Consider the following 20,341-nt stretch of genomic DNA (forward strand, 5'->3'; position numbering starts at 1 on the left):
ACTGCACAACTCTGCATTATGGCAGCCGCAGTTACTTAGAAGATCCATTGTTCTTGTCAGGGGGATTGAGACAATCCTAGGAGTATGATCGCTTATTCTAGAACCCCCTAAAACCTGCTCCCCTCATGTTCTGAACAATCATTCTCAAGTGCCACATAGTTCAGTTAAGGTCCCAAATCTCACTTACTCACTTATTCAATTATTCAATTCTTACCTTGGTGGTTCTTATCCTTATGTCCATTGGAGTTAACATCGATTTCGATTTTCAAATGGGAGTTTACTATCAAGACATCAACGTAGGCCACTGACCTAAAACATTAAAATACAAATATGTAATTTTTAGGATTACAGCTAAATTAAATACGAAATTTACCAAGTATGTGTTATTGATTACAGTAAATATTACACAACATGAGAACATGTAAAGACTTTATTAAGCACAGAATTTGACTGGAATGTTGGACAGCTGTGACCTCTTTTCTGGTCTCCTTTATGTATGTTGTCATTTTGTATACTCTTAATCCTGAGGAAGCAAGTATAAATCTCAAAACACCTCAATGGAGGCTATAAATGTACTGATGTTTTTCCATAAAAAATGCATAGGATTATTTGATATAAATCATTGGCTATTGTCTGAGAAAATAAAAAAATAGTAATTGGAAACTTCACAGTAATAAGTCTTGAGTGGAATAAAGATGAAGGGTTTAACTATTTTGAGTGTCTCCAAAAATATGCACACATTTTTTGGAATATAATTGACTTTTTTTTTTTCAGCATTTCTGGATCACCCATATACCAGTTAGGTATCCTGGTATTTGCATACAACAAGAGCTAGGAAAAGACTAGATTGAGAATAGTCAAAACATAAATAGTTTGCAAAATTGGAGAGGACTTGTTTTGTTTCTAATATTTACAAGGGGGAATTGCAAGATTTCTCTTAAATCGAAGGATAAAAGCCCTCCTTGCTGAGTGGTACAAATTACAGGTACCTTTATGTTTGGTTCAGGTTCTGTATTCAAGCTCAGTTTCTACAGATTGAGTAACATCTGCTGGCACCTCAAGATAGTGTGTTACAGTAGCCAAGAATTAATCCATCAATTACTTTCTTACATGAAAAACCAGAACAGAGATTAGATTGACTTCAATCTTAAGTAGAATACATAACTAACAATTACTTTGCACTGTGAGACCTTAGGAAAAGGCTTGTCAAAGGTGACACTGAGGTTATGGACTGTGGTTGCAAGTGTGCAGGAAGACCTCCATCTAACAGCCAACAACTATCAGACCATATTAAGGAAGCTCATCCTACAGTCAGCATCTGTCTTCTTCGAGTTGCTTTTGAGAACATTCAGCTAACGACTCTTGAGGCACCTATACAAGCTGGCCCTATTGAAGACACTGGACACAACAAGTCTCGAAATCTAATACGGTCCACTGCGAAATAAAGAGTGTCTTGGGGATGGTAAAGTGGTTGCTTAAATATTAAACACTGATGGGCTAACGGAGGGCCCCTGAGGAGCTCCAAATGTAGGGCAATGAAAAGAGCAAACACTGGAAGGAAGACTGCTTGAAAACTGCCAGTGAAGAGGTGAGTGTAGGAAGGCGGAATCTAACTACATGGTGGCCCCCATTTTATTCCTTGGTGGTGTGACGACTGTTGACTGGGAACCTGCTATTCAGGTCCACCGGCCCAGCTGCTACCTCTCTAAATTGATTCCATGTACTAGAGGTACACTCCAGTTTGGTTACTGGGGTACCCTTGTGAGTCAAGAGTATATGGTACACTAGGTACTAAGAGCATAAGTACCCCAGAGGCTTACCAGGGGCTACAGCATGTATTATGCCACTCCTGGGAAGCCTTTCAAAATGCACCACAGGACTGCTACTGCAGCCTGGGTAAAGGGGTGCATGCACCCCTTACTAGGATATAGGTTACCTATATTTACCTTGCATCACTGCACATATACACCTATCAGTCACCCCAATGGCAAGCCTTATCAATTCTGAAGGCAGGGTGCTTGGTTTGTGTGAGAGGGTGCCCATGCATGAGCTCGACCCCTCTGCAGAGTTCAGAGCCTATTTTCTGAGGCTGTTCTGTGATGCAGCCAGACCATATACTCTTAAGTGCATTATAACCTTGCAGTAAATACTAACTTTGGAATGGCTGCATGGAAACATGTGACGTTTGTGTCAAACACTTTGGAATCCTACCCCCCCTCGCCAGTCCTGGCGGTGGGGGTAGAATTCAACCCTTCTAGAGGGAGACATGTACACACGGTACCAAGTTTAAAGAGCCCTGACATCACAAAATGGATGCTGCAGCCACAGACACAAGTCTGGCCTCCTGCTGTGGACCAAAACTCTGGCAGGGAAGGCCTGGACAATAGGTTTCCTGTCAAAGGGAGGTGTAAACGCCTCCCAGACAGGCTTTATTGTATTGGGGCTGGGTGGGTGCACTCTGAAGTGCTTTGAAGTCTGCAATGGGTGCACATTTGGTGTCCCTGTGCATAGCCCAGTTCAAACCTGTTGCAGGGGCTACCAGCCCCTACTCTGGCGCGAAACTGGACAAAGGAAATGTGTGTAGCCACCCCTCTTTCCAATCCCTCCCATAGGTGGGTCCCCAGAGTTAGTCCAACCCCTTTCTTAGGCATAAGTAAGGAACCCATGGCAACAGGAATTTAGATTACACCTGGACGATACTCTGCAACTGAATCCTGGAACTTGAATGCTTTACTCAAGACTAGAGGGCGGAAGTATACCCCTTTGGGTCAAGGAAACGCATCTTGCCGGTCTGCATCTCCGAAGCTCCCGCCGGACGCCAACGACTTTGCAACACCAGAGGTGGATTTCCAGACTTCTCGGAGGCTGACCCAAGTCCCCAGCAAAGCTGAGACCTGCAGCCCTCCTGGACACGTGAACATTTGTAAATTCATTGACCTTTCAGCGTCTTTTGAAGCTGTGCTTTGGCTTACTTGTAGCCCAAGCCAGAGGACCTTTTGTACCGAAGATTGTGGGCCTACACTCCACGAGTGTTCCATGAGCCCGCTTCTTGCATTTCCGCTTGAGGCCCCTTCACGATCCCTGATCCGTTGACTGGTGGGTCCCTACGAAGGCAACTCTGATTTTCCTGGGGCTTCCCTGGGTGCTCCAGACGTGCCCTGACTCCCCACCACGTGGTGATACCTTCAAACCTTGCTGTTCCACACCAAAGCATTTCTTTACTTTCAGCATGGGTTGCCCTTGCCAAGGTTTGTTGGTTCCAATCCAGCCACCAACACCGTAGCACTCAACATCTTTGTGGGACAGCTCGATTCCAGATCCTGGTCATCGTTGACTCATCCTAGTCCTCGTGTCTGAAGAGTCAAGCTTCACCTCCTTTCACCTGAAATTTTTTGATATTCAAATCGTATCCTTCCTATCCTATTCCTCTGTCCTCTTAATTGCCATTACGTGATAGAGGTGGATGAGCCCCTGAATGTTCTAGCCAAGCTTGAGCCAGATGCCTGGCTCTGGACCAGTTCTAGGTGCCCTTGAATCCTTGAGCCCAAACCCAGCCAACCATTCATGTGGCTGCTGTCTGCCCCCTTCGCCCTAACATCTCACTAAGAGTTAAAGGCCTAGCATTAACTTTAGATATGAAAAGAGAGTGTATGAGATATACACGCACAGAAGTTGGAATTGCTGGACGTAAAACCAGAACCTGGAATCAATCCTGGTTTCACTTGGTCTCATTTTTTTCTTCATTATCACATATATGTGAACAGCTCACAATTCAGGAGTTGATGTTGCACACTGTACAAAATCATCTTATTTGATTTTAATAAACCATAATGTTAAAGTATAAAACTAACCTAGGCCACTAGCAGGGTGCATATGACGAATGACTTTCCTCTTGATTCACAAAAGGCATTGTTTTCAGTGTGGAGGGAGGGAGAGATGGATGTTTCTACGTTAATATTTGAAAACTATCCCTTTTAATAAACACCTCTCAATGCAGTTATTTAATCTCGTATACCAAGAGGATATTCTTCCACATTAAAGAAATGCACATTTAAAAGCATTTTAAAGGACCTTTTTTTTAAAATGTGTTGCTCAATATCTTTAAAAAGGTGTTCCTAAAGAGAAGTAGTACAGAACACCTTGTTCTTTTCCTTTTCTTCAGTTGACTTTTAAGTAAATGCTTTTGCATTTAAAAGCTTTCTGAATGTTAGTGCTCAGTCAAATAAACAATACTACCTCTGTTTGCTGTTCATCAGGGCCCCCAGGCCATACTTTGAGAGTCCCTGACTTGGATACTCCCCTCATTGCCCATCTTAACTACAACTCCAAGTGTCTTTGTGCTGGAGCTATTTCGGGTTTAGAAGGTGCTTTTTTGAGGCTAACTCCTCAGTAGCCTGCTTTAAGGCTAGCTCCCGACAGCTAGCTGTAGGTGCCCACAAGGTATGACAACCCACCCCCCCAGGCCTGGTCACGATATTCTCCCTAACAACCTACTTTGAGGCGTGGTTTCATGGAGAGTGAGCCAATGATATCAGACAGAGGCCATGATGTCAGGCATGGTCGTCTTCCTGATCGGGAGATTGAAGACTGTCTCCTCTTCCAGCTCAGATTCTCCCAACTCCCCTCGGACACCACATGCTCTAGTCTAGTGCAATCTAGGATAGGGTCCCTTGGTTCCAAGCACTAGTCCCTCAGACTCTGCAAGCTTCCCCCACACTTCTTGAACTCCTCGCGCCCCGGCACCTCAGGGGGCTGCTGATCCTTACAAGCACACTCCTCTGCATACTGACACAACTGTGTACGTAGGGTTGTTCCTTGTCGCAATAGACTAACACTTAAACCCGTTTTGCCACACCCTGTGCGGTCCTTACAATCTTGTGGAAACTGTGACACTTTGTGTCCCTGGGATCTCGTGGACAAGAGGCCAGCCAACCATCCCTTGAAGAGTAGTTGGGGACCTGGGCCAGACAGTTGGCTCCTAGCTATAGGCCAGCAATGTCCATGTAAAATCCCCCAAGTGATGGTCCCCTTCCTGGAGCACGAGAAGCTCCAGAACACCACAAGTCTGTGGATAGTCCAGTTGCAGTCCCTCCTGCCCTAATTTCTTATGTTGATGTCCCAGCATAGTATAGTTCCAAATACAAAAGCGTCTCTACTTTCGCAGGCCAGAGCCCCAACAGTTACACCCACATTAACCTTTGAAGATGGGATCAGTTCAAAAGGTCACCTTTGAAATGCACAGGCCCTCTCTAAATTTTGTTCGGTCTGCTATCCTACCACAGTAGGTTTGATCACTATCTTCAGTGGGGCCAAGACCCTGCCCCTTGGAATGCAGGTGCCTATTCCACTCCCATGTAACTGTCCTAGAAAGACCAGAGTCAGAGGTTCAGTTTCCCTTGAGACCCTAGTTTATGGCATTCTATCAGGAATGCACAGATGTAGCTGTCCCACTAGCACCCAGATCTGAATTGGAGACAAGCCAACTGGCACACAGCCACGAACATCGAAATGTCCAATTACCCAAAGTGATATTTCCAACATTATGTGGGTGGGTCCGCTTGCACTACTGGAGAGAGTTTGGCATTACAAAGTCATCGATATCAAACACTATACTGCTACTATTCTGCCCGTCAAATACTGCTGAATAGCCTTTCCCTACATTCCCCCATGCTTATCCAATGCGAGAAGCAGGCCCTGTCATACCGAACACACCTCTGGTGTTATTCATGACCCATGTATGTAACGTGCTTGCCCTGTTTCTTCCCAACACTGCACCTTGTCCCCAGGGAGAAATCGGATATAGGAAGAGGCATGCAGGACTTTGACACATAACTTTTTAAATGCCAAGCCCGGTAACAGTAACCTGCGCACAAAGGTCCTACCAGGGCAAACCTGTGGCACAATCAATTAGCTACCTTTATGGATGGCACAACCCCTGCTGCAGACCCACAGAGGAGCATTTGAGATTCATGCCCTAGTATAGGTCTTACTAAGTTAACTCAAATCAGCCAATCATGTTCACGCCAATCACCAGTATGGATATAACAAGCACAGTACTTTGTCACTGAATGGCAGTGTCAAACGTGCTCAGTCTTACGGCTAGCATCCAGATCAGCAGAAAACTGGGAAGGAGAAAATCAGTCGAGTGAAAGCACTCTTGAAAGGGCCTTTTCCAGCAGTTACTGCTTCAGCTTGCTCATCCGCAACTGTATGTGGTAGTAATTCCTCTGCTTGGCCTTTAACTCTAAACAAGTTGTTGTTCATAAAAGTTTTATTTGCTGGAGGCTGCAGCTTCATTTAAGGCTTACATGGCACAATCTGCATTTCTACGAACAGCATTTCATGATTAAAAGAGCTAACACCCAAGTATTTTTCGAAAATGTGCAGTTTCTTGAAATATGAACTCTGTAAGGTCTGCAAAACACACCCTGCCTTCCTCCTCCCCAAATACCTGTGGCTCGTCCTCAAATTGAGTTTTCTGGCTCAACCAGTTTTCAAAAGGCCACGCCTTTCAGGCTTGAGAGTTGCTTAACCAGCAACGAACTGAAGATGACAGCTAAATTTCAGGTTGCCCTGACTACTTTCATTCAGATCGTTGTAAATAAGTACATTCCTTGCCTCGTACACTTGCGCACCTCTTTCTGCTACCCTCTGCATGACCTAATCCATGACACGTTTTGAAATCTTCTTTCTACAACGTTGAAAAATAACTCCAAAACCAACAAGGAGACCACCTCAACTTGAGAGAAAAATTGTGTTCAGTAAAATGAATCCTTGCTGCGAATGATTTCAATATGGCTAAGAATTTCACTGTTCACGCATAGGATCTAAAACGCATGCCCAAACAGAAATGTCCTAGAGCGTGCAGATGGAATAGATCCATTTTAGCACAAAAAGCCTCAATTGTGGTAAACTGCATGCATAGGCCAATATGACCAAAGGCACAGTGCGGAATTCCAATGTGAAATTCCACTCGGCATTAAGTGGGCTGGTATCCTACACCCAGACTTCCTGAGTGTCCGAACCCTGGACCCAATTTTACCGGCCAGAATACCCTGCCAGTAAAATCGCTTTATTTAAAGGACTGTATTGCAGCTGGATCTATTCCTCAAACCGAAGTCCCCATAGGAACTCTCACAGCTATCAGCTGTAACTGGGTGTTGGTAATGTTGCCAAGGGACGAAGGATTGGACAGTGGGTGCTGTGGACGTTCTGCAGTCTCCCATGGAGACTACAACCCTCCGCTATGCAGTAGCATAAGTGGAGCCCCTCCTCCGCACCGGTTGCCTGCCCTTGTAATGAGAGATATTAGCATTTTATAACCGGTCGAGAGCTAGGTTGACTCCTGTCTGAGTAGTGATGGAGGCGGTGACAAAGTCTGGATTGCCTGAAAACTGTTTAGGAAAGAAGTAAAAGCGATCCTCATGGCTAAATACACATGATCTATTACTCGGTATTTTCTCATGAATCCGCTCCGTAATTACCTATTTGTATTATGACTTATTTTGATTGCATACGTTCCCTCTTTGTATATTGTTATGTTGTTGACGCACCTGTCTGACTTTGCACACTGTACCTACACCACCTCAACTATCCCTACTTTTGTACTACTGATGCACCTGTGCGACTATACATCCTGCACTCACCTACCTCAACTATGCACACCTTTGTTATCTCCTAAAACACGTTAAGCAGGCTTAAACGAGTATATGCTTACTTTTGTACTTTTATATTATTGGCGCAACTGTTTGACTATGCACCTTGTACAGACACTACCTCACCTGTGACCTACCTCCTGTTTGTTTTTTGACCTAACTATGCACCTTGTACCTATCTACCTCAACTATGCATGTATGTTGCCTGTAGATGTGAACTCTGTCATGTAGAGCCCTCCTTAGTTTTAAATTGCCTACAATTTTTAAAGTCTTCTCCTCTAAAATGTGAGTGATCCTTACAGAATGTGGCCAACACTGGACACTGTAATAGGCTGTGAGAGGTACTTAGGTTGGAGATAAAACAAACTTATTTAGACTTCACATGGGCTGTTACCTGTGCAAAGTCCTTGTACCGATCAAAAGGTGGTGCCTTATCGATCCATGATAATGATTCAAATCCAGCCTATAGAACTCCTTATCCTCTGAATATTTTTGTTGCCACTGTCTTTCCAGATGTCTACAGCTTTCCTTATTGCTGGCAGTTCGAAGGGAAAGTAAGGTGTCTTGGTTGTCCAGTATGTCGTTTGGGGGCCACCTCGTTTTCTATCTCCTTAACCACATATTCAAAGCTAAAGTATCAGCCTCCTTAACAATGGCTTGATTTCAACTACTTTTGCCTTCGCCCATCCCCTATAATATCTAGGGCTGAGTGAGTATCTGTTTACACAAGGGCCGTATCAGTGTCCAAAGTAGATTAGAGAGTGGTCAGACCGTGGAATAACTTCTCAAACTATAACTTCCCTATTCGAGGAAAATGCGGTCAAGGTGTCCAGCCTCATGAGTCAATTGACAAATTGACTCCTATTTAGGGAACTCATAACTCCTTCCTTCGCTACTGTCCTTAAAAACATCTATTGGGCAGCCATAGATCAGAGCAGACTACTGTAGAACTATTGTTAGTCTCATTGATCCTTATTACCCAAACATGCATCTTCTTGAACCTTACCTAGATTCTATACCACTACATCTAGCTAAAATCTTATATTTAAAATTCAGATTTGGTAATCTATCCCCAGCATGTTTTATGGTTAACGGTCCAGTTGCCAAACACTGCCCCATTATTGCTGTTATTGTGGCAGGCAACCTGAGGCATTTTCCGCTTTTGTTTCCTCTAGCGCAAAATCATGATAAAGTGGATTATTCATATTTTTATAACATTGGAATTTACAGCCACTTGGTTGCCTTATGAATTGTGCTTTCTGGTACCTCCACTCCCTATTTTTGCCTGTCTTAATTTTTTTTTTAATTGCATGGTAAATAAGAATGAATTAAGTTTGAAATTGTAAAATGATTAGCATTTTTGATTTAATGCAAATGCTAGTTTTCTTTCAGAATGTTGTCAATGTCGTAGCTATTTATATGATGTATTCTACATAATGTGGCCATTTCAGCTTTTTGTCTTGTATGTATTGTGTGCAGATCTCCTCCTGCTTGCTTTTTAGGCCTTGCCTAGACCGCGCCTGCATGGTCCCTTTGAAACCTTTTTTTCATTTTTCACATTGGTCTTAGAGATCAGCCCATTGCTTACCATTGCCTGGCTTTATTGTCACTCGTTTGCTTCTTATTGGTCAACTGCAGTAGGCTTCCTTCCAGTTTGTCATTCCCCAGGGCACATTGATTTTGACTTCTCATTTTCGTAGGCTCTACCTTTTTTCTTTGCATTTAAGCACTCGAGTGTCTCTTCAAAATGCCCCCCTCGTGTATTTCTCCCACCCCTGTGTTACACTCACTCACCTATGTTGCTTGCCCTCCGTCGCCTATTTTTGCTTGACCCCAACCGCCCTCCCTTCCTCTGCTGTTCCTTGCCAAAACCCACCCTCCTTTCCTTGTTTCCTATTGTTGCTGCTGTTAATTTCCAACCACCTGCAATCCTTCTGTTGCCCATTGTCTGTTGCTGCTTGCCCATTCATCCAACCAGCCTCTGTCCGTTGTTGCCACTGCTGCTTGCTCCCACCCACCCGCCCTCCTTCCATTGTTTGTTGTTGCCCTTTGTTGCTTGCTCCCACCTATCAACCCGCCTTCCAGTGTCTGTTGCTTACCCCCAGCCACATCTGTTGTCCATCAGCTTGCTCACAGCCCCTCTCCCACCATGTTTTGCATGTCCCCTCACCACTCCGTGTTGTCTTCCCCCTCCAATCCCACGATAAACAAACGAAAAAAAGCACTAACACAGCCAAACCTGGCTGCGTCTCAGTAGTATATATATATATATATATATATTTTTTTTTTTTTTTACTTCAGCTGCTCTGCTGTGCAACAGGTCTAAAAGGCATATTGAAAGACCTATTGGCTTTGCCAATACTTGTTGAGCATGGATTATATATATATATATATATATATATATATATATATATATATATATATATATATAATTTTCCTTGATTTTAATGCCTTACTCCTTTTCATTGAGGTTTTATAGTTCAGTTTGTTGAAATAAACTATGCATTTTAAAAATAGTTTTGTTGTACCTTCTGTGTTTTTATGTAAGTTTTTTTGCATATGCCACGCCCTTTTAAAATGAGTAATATTGTTTTCCCGTTTCCAAGCCTATCACTCTAGTACTAAATAAAATTGAAAAGAAGTACGAGTCCCACAATTGATTACACGAACGTTTGCATCACCTAGGCTATGAGTGGGACCTATTGAATCACTTCAATCTCAGCCAGCGCTTTGATGGGTCCTATAAATATGCTCTGTATGTATTTAGTCTACTACCTGTGAATTAGAATAGACTCCTTACTGCAGAACCACTGTCCTTTTCTCAAAAAGTCCAGGTCCTTATGTCTGGGAACTGTGCAAGTGAATGTAGCAGAACGTTCACATTGAATAGGAACAGCTCCGCTCCAGACTTTGGGGCAAATGTATAGTTTGTAACGGCAACGGAGTACCCTTTCCACCAACATACTAGTCCGCCACCCAGATTTAAATGCTGGCAGACCTTTGGTGTAAAGACAGAGGCTACTCCATCCCCACCGTGGTTACACTGCTCCTTTCATACAACACCAGCTGCCTCAGTCCCAGAAAGGCTCACTAGGTCAGGCCTCCCACCTCACCTCCTGTGTAAATTTGTTAAACAGTATGCAGCAAAATTCAACCTCTGGTAGTAAACTGTCAATTGTCTTTGTATTTATTTTTTCCAGTCTTGTGTTCCCTTTTTTTAGAATTGTTTTTCTTTTGCAGCCAGAGTTTGACGACGAGCTTAAAAATGCGGGTTGTAAACTGGTGATTGTTGACTTCACTGCAACATGGTGTGGGCCCTGTAGAAGGATCGCACCTCAGTTTGAGGTAAGGATTTGTTTAATTTGTTTAATGTGTTTGGGTGCAGTTAAGGCATCTATCTCTTTGAAGGAACAGTCTTTAATGCAACTGCTAATACCTCTGAACTATCTTGGTGCACTGACGAGGTGGTGTATCTTTCAGAGCAGAGCTGCTATAAAAACAACTGAATACACTACATAGTAAACCATGGTCATGCAAACAATCAGGTAAAAATGTACATAGATGGAATTTGTACTACAGGCAGCACAGCAAAGTACATTTCCAGAACACTATATGCGCTTAACAGTGTATTTTGTATTTTTAATTGACTCCTTTTTAGGTCTGGTGTTAGCCATGACCTTTTGTTTGTACTAACATATACATGATACATGGGATTCTGCAATCTCTGTATAAAAACCTGTCTCGAAGTTCCCCTTTTATAAAGAAATTACACCAGAACTCAAATGTTATAACTTATTACAATTGAGTCCTGAAGTCACAATGCCCTCTGCCAGAGCCATCCTGTGAGGGGAAAGGCAGGTTAAATCTGAGCATAGTTAAAAGAGCTGTTTAAGGAACATAACGACATTTTCCTTTTCTTTGCTTTGTTTTTCTAGCAGTATAGTGACTAGTAAAACGGAGATTTTTGGCAACATATTTTTTGCACTGCTTGGGTAATTATAGAAAATGTTGTTTCTGCACGTTCCAAGCTACTGTTTTTTTTTAAACTGATTCTAATATATTTTTGTAACCGATATCTAACAGCTTTTTTGATGCATATAATTGAGCACCAGAGATTCTATCTTTATTGTTCATGTTTGCAAACATCCTCTCTTTCACATGAGAGCTAGTCAAGTATTTAGGTAGTTTGGTGATGGCGTGATCATGTATTATAAGGAATATTCTATTATAAGGAAACCAGTACCCCCTGTGGTACATAATGATACTGCAAAAAGACTTCAGTGTTCCATAATGTTATAAAAACTCGGCATTCATCCTCATTCCTCCATATGGTCCTCAGTGACTTGCCATATCTTTATAATATATGGCAGGGTGTACTTTATCCCGGCCACTACAGCATGGGCAGTGGGTCAGCCCACGTTAGTAATTGGCTAGCTTCATAGTACTCTACTCTTTCATAGAAGAACAAAACATCTGCCAACAGCACTTCCCTTCATTGCCATGAAATTAAAATAAATGTGTGCTTTTAGAGACCAAAAAATGTTTACTTGTAGCCAATGCTTTTGTGTTTTATCATTGGTATATATTTGTGTATCTAGCAGCTCCCCAAGAATAACCTGTTCCAAAAGCTATGACAAGACGAGCATGACAAGACAAGCATGGACCAAGTCAAAAGACTGCAAGCAAATGCCTTGAATATTGCCTTTGCCACTGCTTGTTTTTTAATTTTTTTTATGTTTTGAAGCATCTGATCTTACACCTTTAAAATTTTAAGTTTAACGTCCTTTCACACCCATTTGCTGTGAGCAGACTCCAACCGGGAATTTATTTAGTAAAAGGAAACTTTGTCTTTTTCCTAAAAACGAAATGTCATAAGTTTTGGTGTAAAACTATCCAACAGGTGCATTTTTTGTCATACGTGAAAATACATTAAGTGACATATATTACAATATGTTGTACATTTCTGCAGGAACTCAGCAAGAAGCACAGTGGAGTAATATTCCTGAAAGTAGATGTTGATGAAAGCGAAGTAAGTAATTTTTACAGTTATCTTTAACTATATAGCTGTTGCAGACCATGTTCCTGAGGTTGGTGATACAAAGAGATAGATTAATATATATTAATCTATCTTTGTATCTCATGTTGCTTAATCATTAAGCTATTTTTGGCTTTAATATTTACTCCTTACAATAAGGTACTATCATCTTTCGGAGTCAGGTGTAAAAAGCAGCGCTGACAGTCTCATTTCTATGGCATTGAACCACAGATAATTTGTTTTGTCATTCTTAGGGAAACTGGCAATATGAATTTGAAAACCACCTTTTCTGAATAAATATTGCAAATGTATAGGAGCTTTCAACTAAACCCCTTCTGTTGTCATTCATATTTTTCTATCGCACACTACGGCATACTGCATGGGGCAGTGGCTGGGCCCAATTCATCTATTGACCAACTTTACAGTTGTGAAAGAGCAGAATACCGTTACCAAGGAGTTTACCCACAAAATAGTTAATTTCTTTCCATGGACGTCTATAGTGGCAAAGAGTGCTTTTTGAGACTTTAAGAAATTTGATTATTATTTGGGGTGGGGTGGGTGACTACCCACCTCAAAGGATAATCACAACCATTTTCAGGATGAGCCGTCAAAGTCGCTATACTAACCGGAGCAGAACTATCTGGTAGCAATTGCACAGGGGAGACCTTAACTTAGGGCAATGTGTACAGTACTTGTACAGTAATAATACAGATATAAAGTAAAATACAAAACAATAATTAATCCTAAATTAAATTAGAAAAATAGAACATTTTACACCAAAATGACAAATATCCAATATGGGGAAAATGGGCATAGCAATTTTTAAAGTAGGAATAGCACCAAGTTTTAAGAAGGAATAGCACCAAGAAGCATAACGTGTCAATGACCGTCGGTCACAGTATGCCGGAATTAAAGTAAAATTTGGCGCTGACTATGATGGAGTGCAGGTTGGATACACCAACCAGTTTGATTGTAGTCAAGAAGTTTCCTTCTCACTTTAGTTTTTTTAAGTTCCAATCTCCAACAGGAACACCTATAAACTCCCCCAGGAACTCATAGGAGGCATTTAGAGACTCACAGGTTGTCATTCATAGGCTAAACTGCAGTGCCAGTCCAGGTCCAGTTGCCATTGCTCAGCTGGGTTGTTGCAGGAAAAGGCCTTTTGTAGGTTGTTGTGTCCCCGAAGCTTCAACAGAAGTTCAGTCTTACAAGCAGGGGCGGCTGGTGACACTTTAAAGTGGTGGGCCGTAAACTAATTTGCATATTGCACCGCAGCGATCGAGCGCAGTGAGCGAGCCCGAACCACCTTGCATCCATCCATACATCATCCATCCATCCACCCACCCTGCATACATCATTCATCCACCCATCATGAATGCATGCATCCATACATCATTCATGCATCCACCAACCATCCTGCATCCATACATCATTCATGCACCCATCCATCATGCATTAATCCACCCACCCTGCATCCACCCACCCTGCATCCACCCACCCATCCAATGCTTTAACACACTGAACTATCGCAAGTCATTTGTGCAAGCTAAACACCGAAAAACACACTCTTACCTTGCTGCCGGTCCCGCACACGTCACAGGCTCACAGCGCCCCTGGCCAATCCTGGCGCCAGGGGCACAGGTACCCTCTCGCCCGCAGCACGCCCATTAGGGCTCCTGATGGGCATGCGCAACGCCGCCAAAACACAAGTGCGCATGCGTGGGCACGGGTAATAATTCACCCTCCGTCCCCACGCATGCGTACTTGTGTTGCCGTCTGTACAATCATGTCAATGAATCAACATGACGCCTGCCCGGCGGTCTGACGTCATGTTGATTCATTGACATGATTGTCATGAGGGAGCTACGGGCGGCGTTGGGCAGGGGGGGCTACGCCCCCACGCCCCAATGGACGAACCGCACCTGCTTACAAGCCTTTTTTGACTTTAGTCCAAGAGGGGGAGCAGGGCCATTCCTTTAGGGCTCTTTCAGGGCATCAAAGAGCAAGTTCAGGCCTCTTCTGATCTCACAAAGTTCCAGTAGCATTCTGAAGTTTTCCTGGAAGTGTCACATTTATGTCCGACATGAGCTAGTGGGTGGTAGTGACTCTGGAGCACACCCTAACCAATGGGGTGAATGTTCTTGGGGCCAAACCTATCCACATTTTCAAGATAATGCAAGTCTTCTGGAACACTAAACTTGGACTCTGAGGGCTTGGAATGTATGGAGAGTACACTGTTGTAATCAGTGTCCTCCCACGGTAACCCTAAAATCAGTGTGGGGCAGTCACAGTACCCACAATAAAGCCAGATACAGAAGTCTGTTAGAACATAGCAGGGTTTTACAGCAACCAGGCAGCGGATACACAAGAATTATTTTGGAATCCTTTCTCCTTCCTTTCAAGTGCTCCCCCAGTGTTGTATGTAAATCCCAATGACTATTCTACATTCACACAGGATTTAACACTGTAATGCCAACAAGGATGCCCATAGCTCCAACTTTCATATTCTGTCATGTTCAAAGAGGTCAGACTATTAGCGTCTGAGAGGCAATTCAAACCTTTTTTACGCCAATTGAAATGCGACTTACTGGCTGGCAGAAGTGGGAGAGCAATTGCACATTTAGCCTCCATGAACTTCAGGTGTGAAAAAAGGTAACTTTCTAAAAGTTACTTTCCCTTTAGTATTTACTAAAATTCTAACTTCACCATTTAATTCAACATTTAATAACTATTAAATAGTTTTGCTTCTAGCTAATCCCATTCCCGAGACTGTATTAGGATTTTTTTATCTGTACTCTGGGCTTCTACATAGTACAGCTAGGCCTGCCACAATGAAAAATAGCTGAAGGGTGCCTGTCACTGTAAGGACATGTTAACAGTAAATTTCTACATTTAATACTTTAAAATACCATGACCTCCCTTGTTGGTAAAGATGCATGTATAATGTAGGTTTCGACTTGCCAGAAGGGTTTATTTTGACCGGTAGAATTGCAGTGTTTAAACTGCCACAGTCGGGCTGTAAAATATAGCATCAGGGCTACCATTACATTGTACTGTAATAGACGGCACAATAGGTTCTGCAGTCCATTGGTGACTAACTTGCATGCCTAGAAACATTTTGTAATAAGTGCTAGATGACTTATAGGTAAGATAAATATTCCAAATAAGAATATTTCATTTCAACGATGCTTAAAGGGGGAGCACAGGCACTATACTGCTGGCTGGCTTAAAGAGAACCACGAACTAACACCAGAAAAAATACAGAATCCTGCAAGGGGGAAATCTCTGCCGACCACGCAGAAAAGACTGTTTTATTACAGAGACCAAATTAATATTTTTGGTTTGGAAAAACTGGTTGTCAGATCACCAAGATTATTGAAGGTAAAGGAATTTCCATCCCTCGATCAGAATTTTGCTCTGCTTTCAGCACAGAATTCAGGTTAGAAGTCACAATTTATTAGAACCAGTATCGACCAACGAGAAGCAGTGATCATTTTGCTTGACCTGTCAGCTGCATTTTAATATGGAGTCCTGTGATATTCTTCTCAAGCGATTTGGAGGAGGCAGGAATTGTGGACCTAGCTTGGTGGTGGCTGAAATCTTTTTTGTCAAATAGAGTACAAGTTATCTACTTATAGCCATTCATCTCCAAAGAGAGGGAAATGTGCAGCAGGGCTCGGCGCGAAGTATCAAGGGTGCAGCCGTAGGACTTTAATATTATGTCGCATGTGGGGTGAGATCCTGGGTGGAAGCAACTCACTTCAACATTGTGACATTGCAGAAGATCATCCCTTTGATATCATATCTGGGCTATCCAGCACAGATCTGCAAGATGCCTACTTTCACATCCCCATCCAGGCAGATCACCAAAGATTATTCCACTTCAAGGTCCTCCCTTTTGTGTTAGTCGGCCCTGAGCTTCTTAACCAACGTCCTGGTCTTTACTAATTTTACTTCATCAGGAGGAGGTCTTCATACATCTCTTCCTAGACCATTTGCTTACCCATTCCTCTACAAGGTCCCAAGTAGTGCACTGTAGGAGGCTGGCTTAGTATGATGCACACTTATTTAAGTGAAGCACCTTGCACTAATCCAGACAAACCGTATGGTGGTTTCAGTGGTCCTAGGCAACCTTCGAAAGCTCTCCGTGGTAGCTGTTGAGAGCAACCTTCAAGCTTAGTCCAGGAGGAGTGTTAATAATCTTGTTGTTCATCTTGTTTTTCCAGATCTTATCTAGTGTAGGTTAAACTAAAAAGAACCACACAGTGTAGTTATAAAAATGTCTATTTATTACAGAACACTCACCAACACATTGGTATATCTCCTACCTGGAGATATCAACACAAATACACAACAATAATTCAATTACAATAGGTAAGTAAGCACAATGGTCTCCAGGGGGAGACCAAACCATATACTAAAAAAGTGGAATGCAAACTGCGACCGAAGTCGGGACGTGGACCCGGAGACTCAGAAGAGCTGGTGACATAAGGAACCACCCAAGGCAAGTACCCAGGAACTCCATGGAGGCAGAGTGGAAACACAGCCATGTACTCAATAAAAGTTAACCAGAAAATCACGGTTACAGTTTTTATGCAGTAAGACCCTTCCGACTGAACCCTGAGGAGACCCTGTAAAAGATGGGTCCCAGTGGATTCCCCAGGAACCAGGATACATACACCAGGAAAGCCGGGTGCATAGGTGCAAAGTGACATCAGAAACTGCTGTAGACCACAATGGAGGACTTGAGTAAAGATTCCGCTGGCAAAGACTGCAAGAGTCCGGTGGAATCTGAGGGTGTATTATTGAAGAAAATAACCTGCAAGCATAGGGGACAGTCTATTCCCCCTGGAGCGGACCATGAAACCTGGAAGAGCAATTCCCACCGAGGTTGGAAGATGTAGGAGAGCAATTCCCACCAAGGTTGGAAGATGTAGGAGTGATGACCGTGACTTTGTTGCTACAGCTGTGAGGACCAGGAGATGCTAAGGAAGACCAGGTGCTGTGCATGAGCTGTCCCAGGTCCGAAATAGAGTATCAGAAGTCCAGTACCAGGGGGTCTGTGTCCAGCGGGAGCACCAACAAGCCTTGGCAGCTGCAACAGGCATTGAAAACTATGAAGGAGCAATGTTGGGACCAACCAGGGCCAAGGCACTTGCTAAGTGCAGGAGAATCAGAGCGCATGCAGGGAAGCCCACAGAAGCAAGAGAAGACCTTCAAGAGCACCCACAAGCCGAAGTACAGAAGTCGTAGGAGGACCTCGAGCAAATCACCAAAGATGAAGGTCCACGGTGCAGAGGACGGTTTGAAGACTAAGATCTTGGCAGGAAGGCATTCTGGAGGCTGGAGCTTCTTGTAGCCCAAAGAGCTCTGGAGTGCAGAGCCACCAAGCCTTGTTGACTGCAAGTAGATACTGTGCACAGGGGTTTGGTTGCGACTAAGGAATCTAGCCTCAAAATTGCAGAGGGACCAGTCAGGCCTTGCTGGAGTTGCAGAACTACCACATGTGCTGCTGAGCCTTTCAAAGTTTGTGGAAGTCAGACACAGCAGACCGGTCAACATCGTTGCGGTGCCTGCAGATGCAGGGAAGTAACTCCTTCACTCCAAGAGATGATTTTGGATGTCCTTGATGCCCACAGGCTTGTTGAAGACCCTGGAAGAAACCTAGACAGCAAAGAAGACTGGCAGAACAGCGAGACCAGGAGCAGGAAGAGTCTTCCTTGATGCAGTCTCGGTCCCAGGCAAAGTCCAAGTGTCCATATGGTCGAGGAGTGATGTGGTATCGGACTTGAGTTTTGTCCCACGACAAATCTGAGGACCCACCCACACATAAGCCCTTCATGACAGACATTAATATAAATGTATATTTTAACATCTACACATCCTAAGGTTTCTATCTCTGGATGCCAGTCCTTCATCCCACTGATTTGCTTGCCACAATATTACATTGAACACGTCTGTCGGATTTTTTAAAATGTTTTTTCAAAACCTGATAACTGAAGGGAATTTTCGTTGCACAGTAACATTCCTACCAGAGCCCGAAGAGAGTGTGAAAGAGCCATACAGACGGAGGAATATTGGATCTTTGTATTGTTAACTATCATTTATTAAGGATTTATGAGGCCCGTCAGATCAACTATGAGGGTCTCATGGTGCTGGAGTTGCTAGCTGCCTCGCAGAGAAAGCAGCTAAAAATGAGGCAAAAGCAGGAGAAAGGAAGAAGAAAACAGTAAAAAAAAAAAACGAGGAGAAAGCACTGACTGGGTGGAAGCAGAGATGTGCAGCAGCATGGGAAGAGCAAGGCTTTCGGCCTGCTCAATGGGGTCGCACTGTGGCCTTCATTTAAGTAGGGCTTGAGGAGGGAGGTGCACTGGTAGGTGGGGGATGGGGTAGGCTGGAGGTGGGGAGCAGGCGAGAGCTGCAAATGAGGAAAAAAAGCAGTGAAAAATTAGGCAAACGCAGGAGAAACTCTGAAAAATGGGAGGGGTGACCAAGTAAAAGAGAAACGTGGAAGCAGAGCAGTGTGGCAGCACAGGGAGAGTTAGGCCTGGGACCTGCTTTAGGGGGTCATGCTGCGGCCTCTATTGTATGGTCTGGGAGGTGGGAAGGCCAGTGGGAGGCGGTGGGCAGGGTGAAGCGGGAAAACAGGCAGATGTGGCAAATGAGGGAAAAAGCATTCAGAAGGCAGTAAAAAACAAGGCAAAAGCTGAAGAAAGCACTCTGGAAAATTGGGGGGGGGGCAGGAGAAAGGAGTAAAAAAGGAGGCAAAAACATGAGAATGCACTCAGAAAAATGGAGCAGAGCGGTGCAGCAGCACAGGAGAGGGGGGCCTGTGGCCTGCTACAGACTTGTTACAGAGTGCAGCAAGGAGGCTGGGTGAATGAGCTTCAGAGTAGTGCTGAGGCCTGGGTGCCATACGCTGCTGAGGTCCTGGTACAGCTCAGCACCAAAGTTGGTAAAGGTGGGCATGCTAATTACTGGTACTTGTGGACCTGCTGACTTACTGTGGCAGATAAAGTGTGTGCACTCCATCTGCAGACACAGGATTCGGTCTGCCCTGGGGAAAGTTGATAAATGCCGCTCTGGTCTTCAGATGCTGGTGCAAACTCTGGTGTGAATGGAGCTGTGGAGCAGGGAGCTTGCATTACCTGAGCCTGGTGGTCAGCCATAGGGTGTGGAATGTCTAGGCATGTACTTGCATATGGATTGTTTATGGAACTTTTTACAGGAGACACCTGAACCTGATGGAACAAGGCATACAGGGACGCAGCACTTTGATACTCCTGCGCCTGGCACTTTTACTCACCCATGTGAAACTGCTCCTGCTCTAGGCCCCTCTCCCGCGGCTGGATATCCAGCATTCCAGGTCAATGGAAAGCAAGTGGAATCTGCTCTCTCCCACCTAAGGCTCGAAGGGGACTTTTTGTCTCCGGTGGGTACAGTGATCGGCGTGCAGGTGGTGGTTAGTGCTTAGCAGCACTAGTTTCCACAGGGCAGTGTGGGCGCCAGCAGCACGGAGGCAGTCGGGCTAGGTCCTAGTGTGTCTTGTGTTCCTTGGAACCCCCTCAATCTTCCTTTTTACTCTGCCCCATTATTTGCTTTCAAAATGGCTGCAAACAAATTGTTTGGGGCAATTCATCTCCAGCAGAAC

General features: G+C 43.9%; 1 protein-coding gene across 2 annotated transcripts in view; it reads left to right on the forward strand.

Annotated features, from left to right (window-relative positions):
- LOC147728322 (thioredoxin-like) overlaps positions 1 to 20,341 on the forward strand; it is an 80,878-nt gene that overhangs the window by 38,254 nt on the left and 22,283 nt on the right. Inside the window, exons 2-3 of one of the 2 annotated variants that reach the window (XM_086963265.1) lie at positions 10,896 to 11,000; positions 12,625 to 12,684. In XM_086963265.1, coding sequence (XP_086819391.1) covers positions 10,896 to 11,000; positions 12,625 to 12,684 — 165 coding nt within the window. The remainder of the gene's footprint in view (positions 1 to 10,895; positions 11,001 to 12,624; positions 12,685 to 20,341) is intronic. The other variant, XM_086963266.1, reaches the window with a different exon arrangement.

The sequence above is a fragment of the Lissotriton vulgaris genome, chromosome 3_1 (genome assembly GCF_964263255.1).
Source record: "Lissotriton vulgaris chromosome 3_1, aLisVul1.2, whole genome shotgun sequence".
NCBI classification, from domain to species: Eukaryota; Metazoa; Chordata; class Amphibia; order Caudata; family Salamandridae; genus Lissotriton; species Lissotriton vulgaris.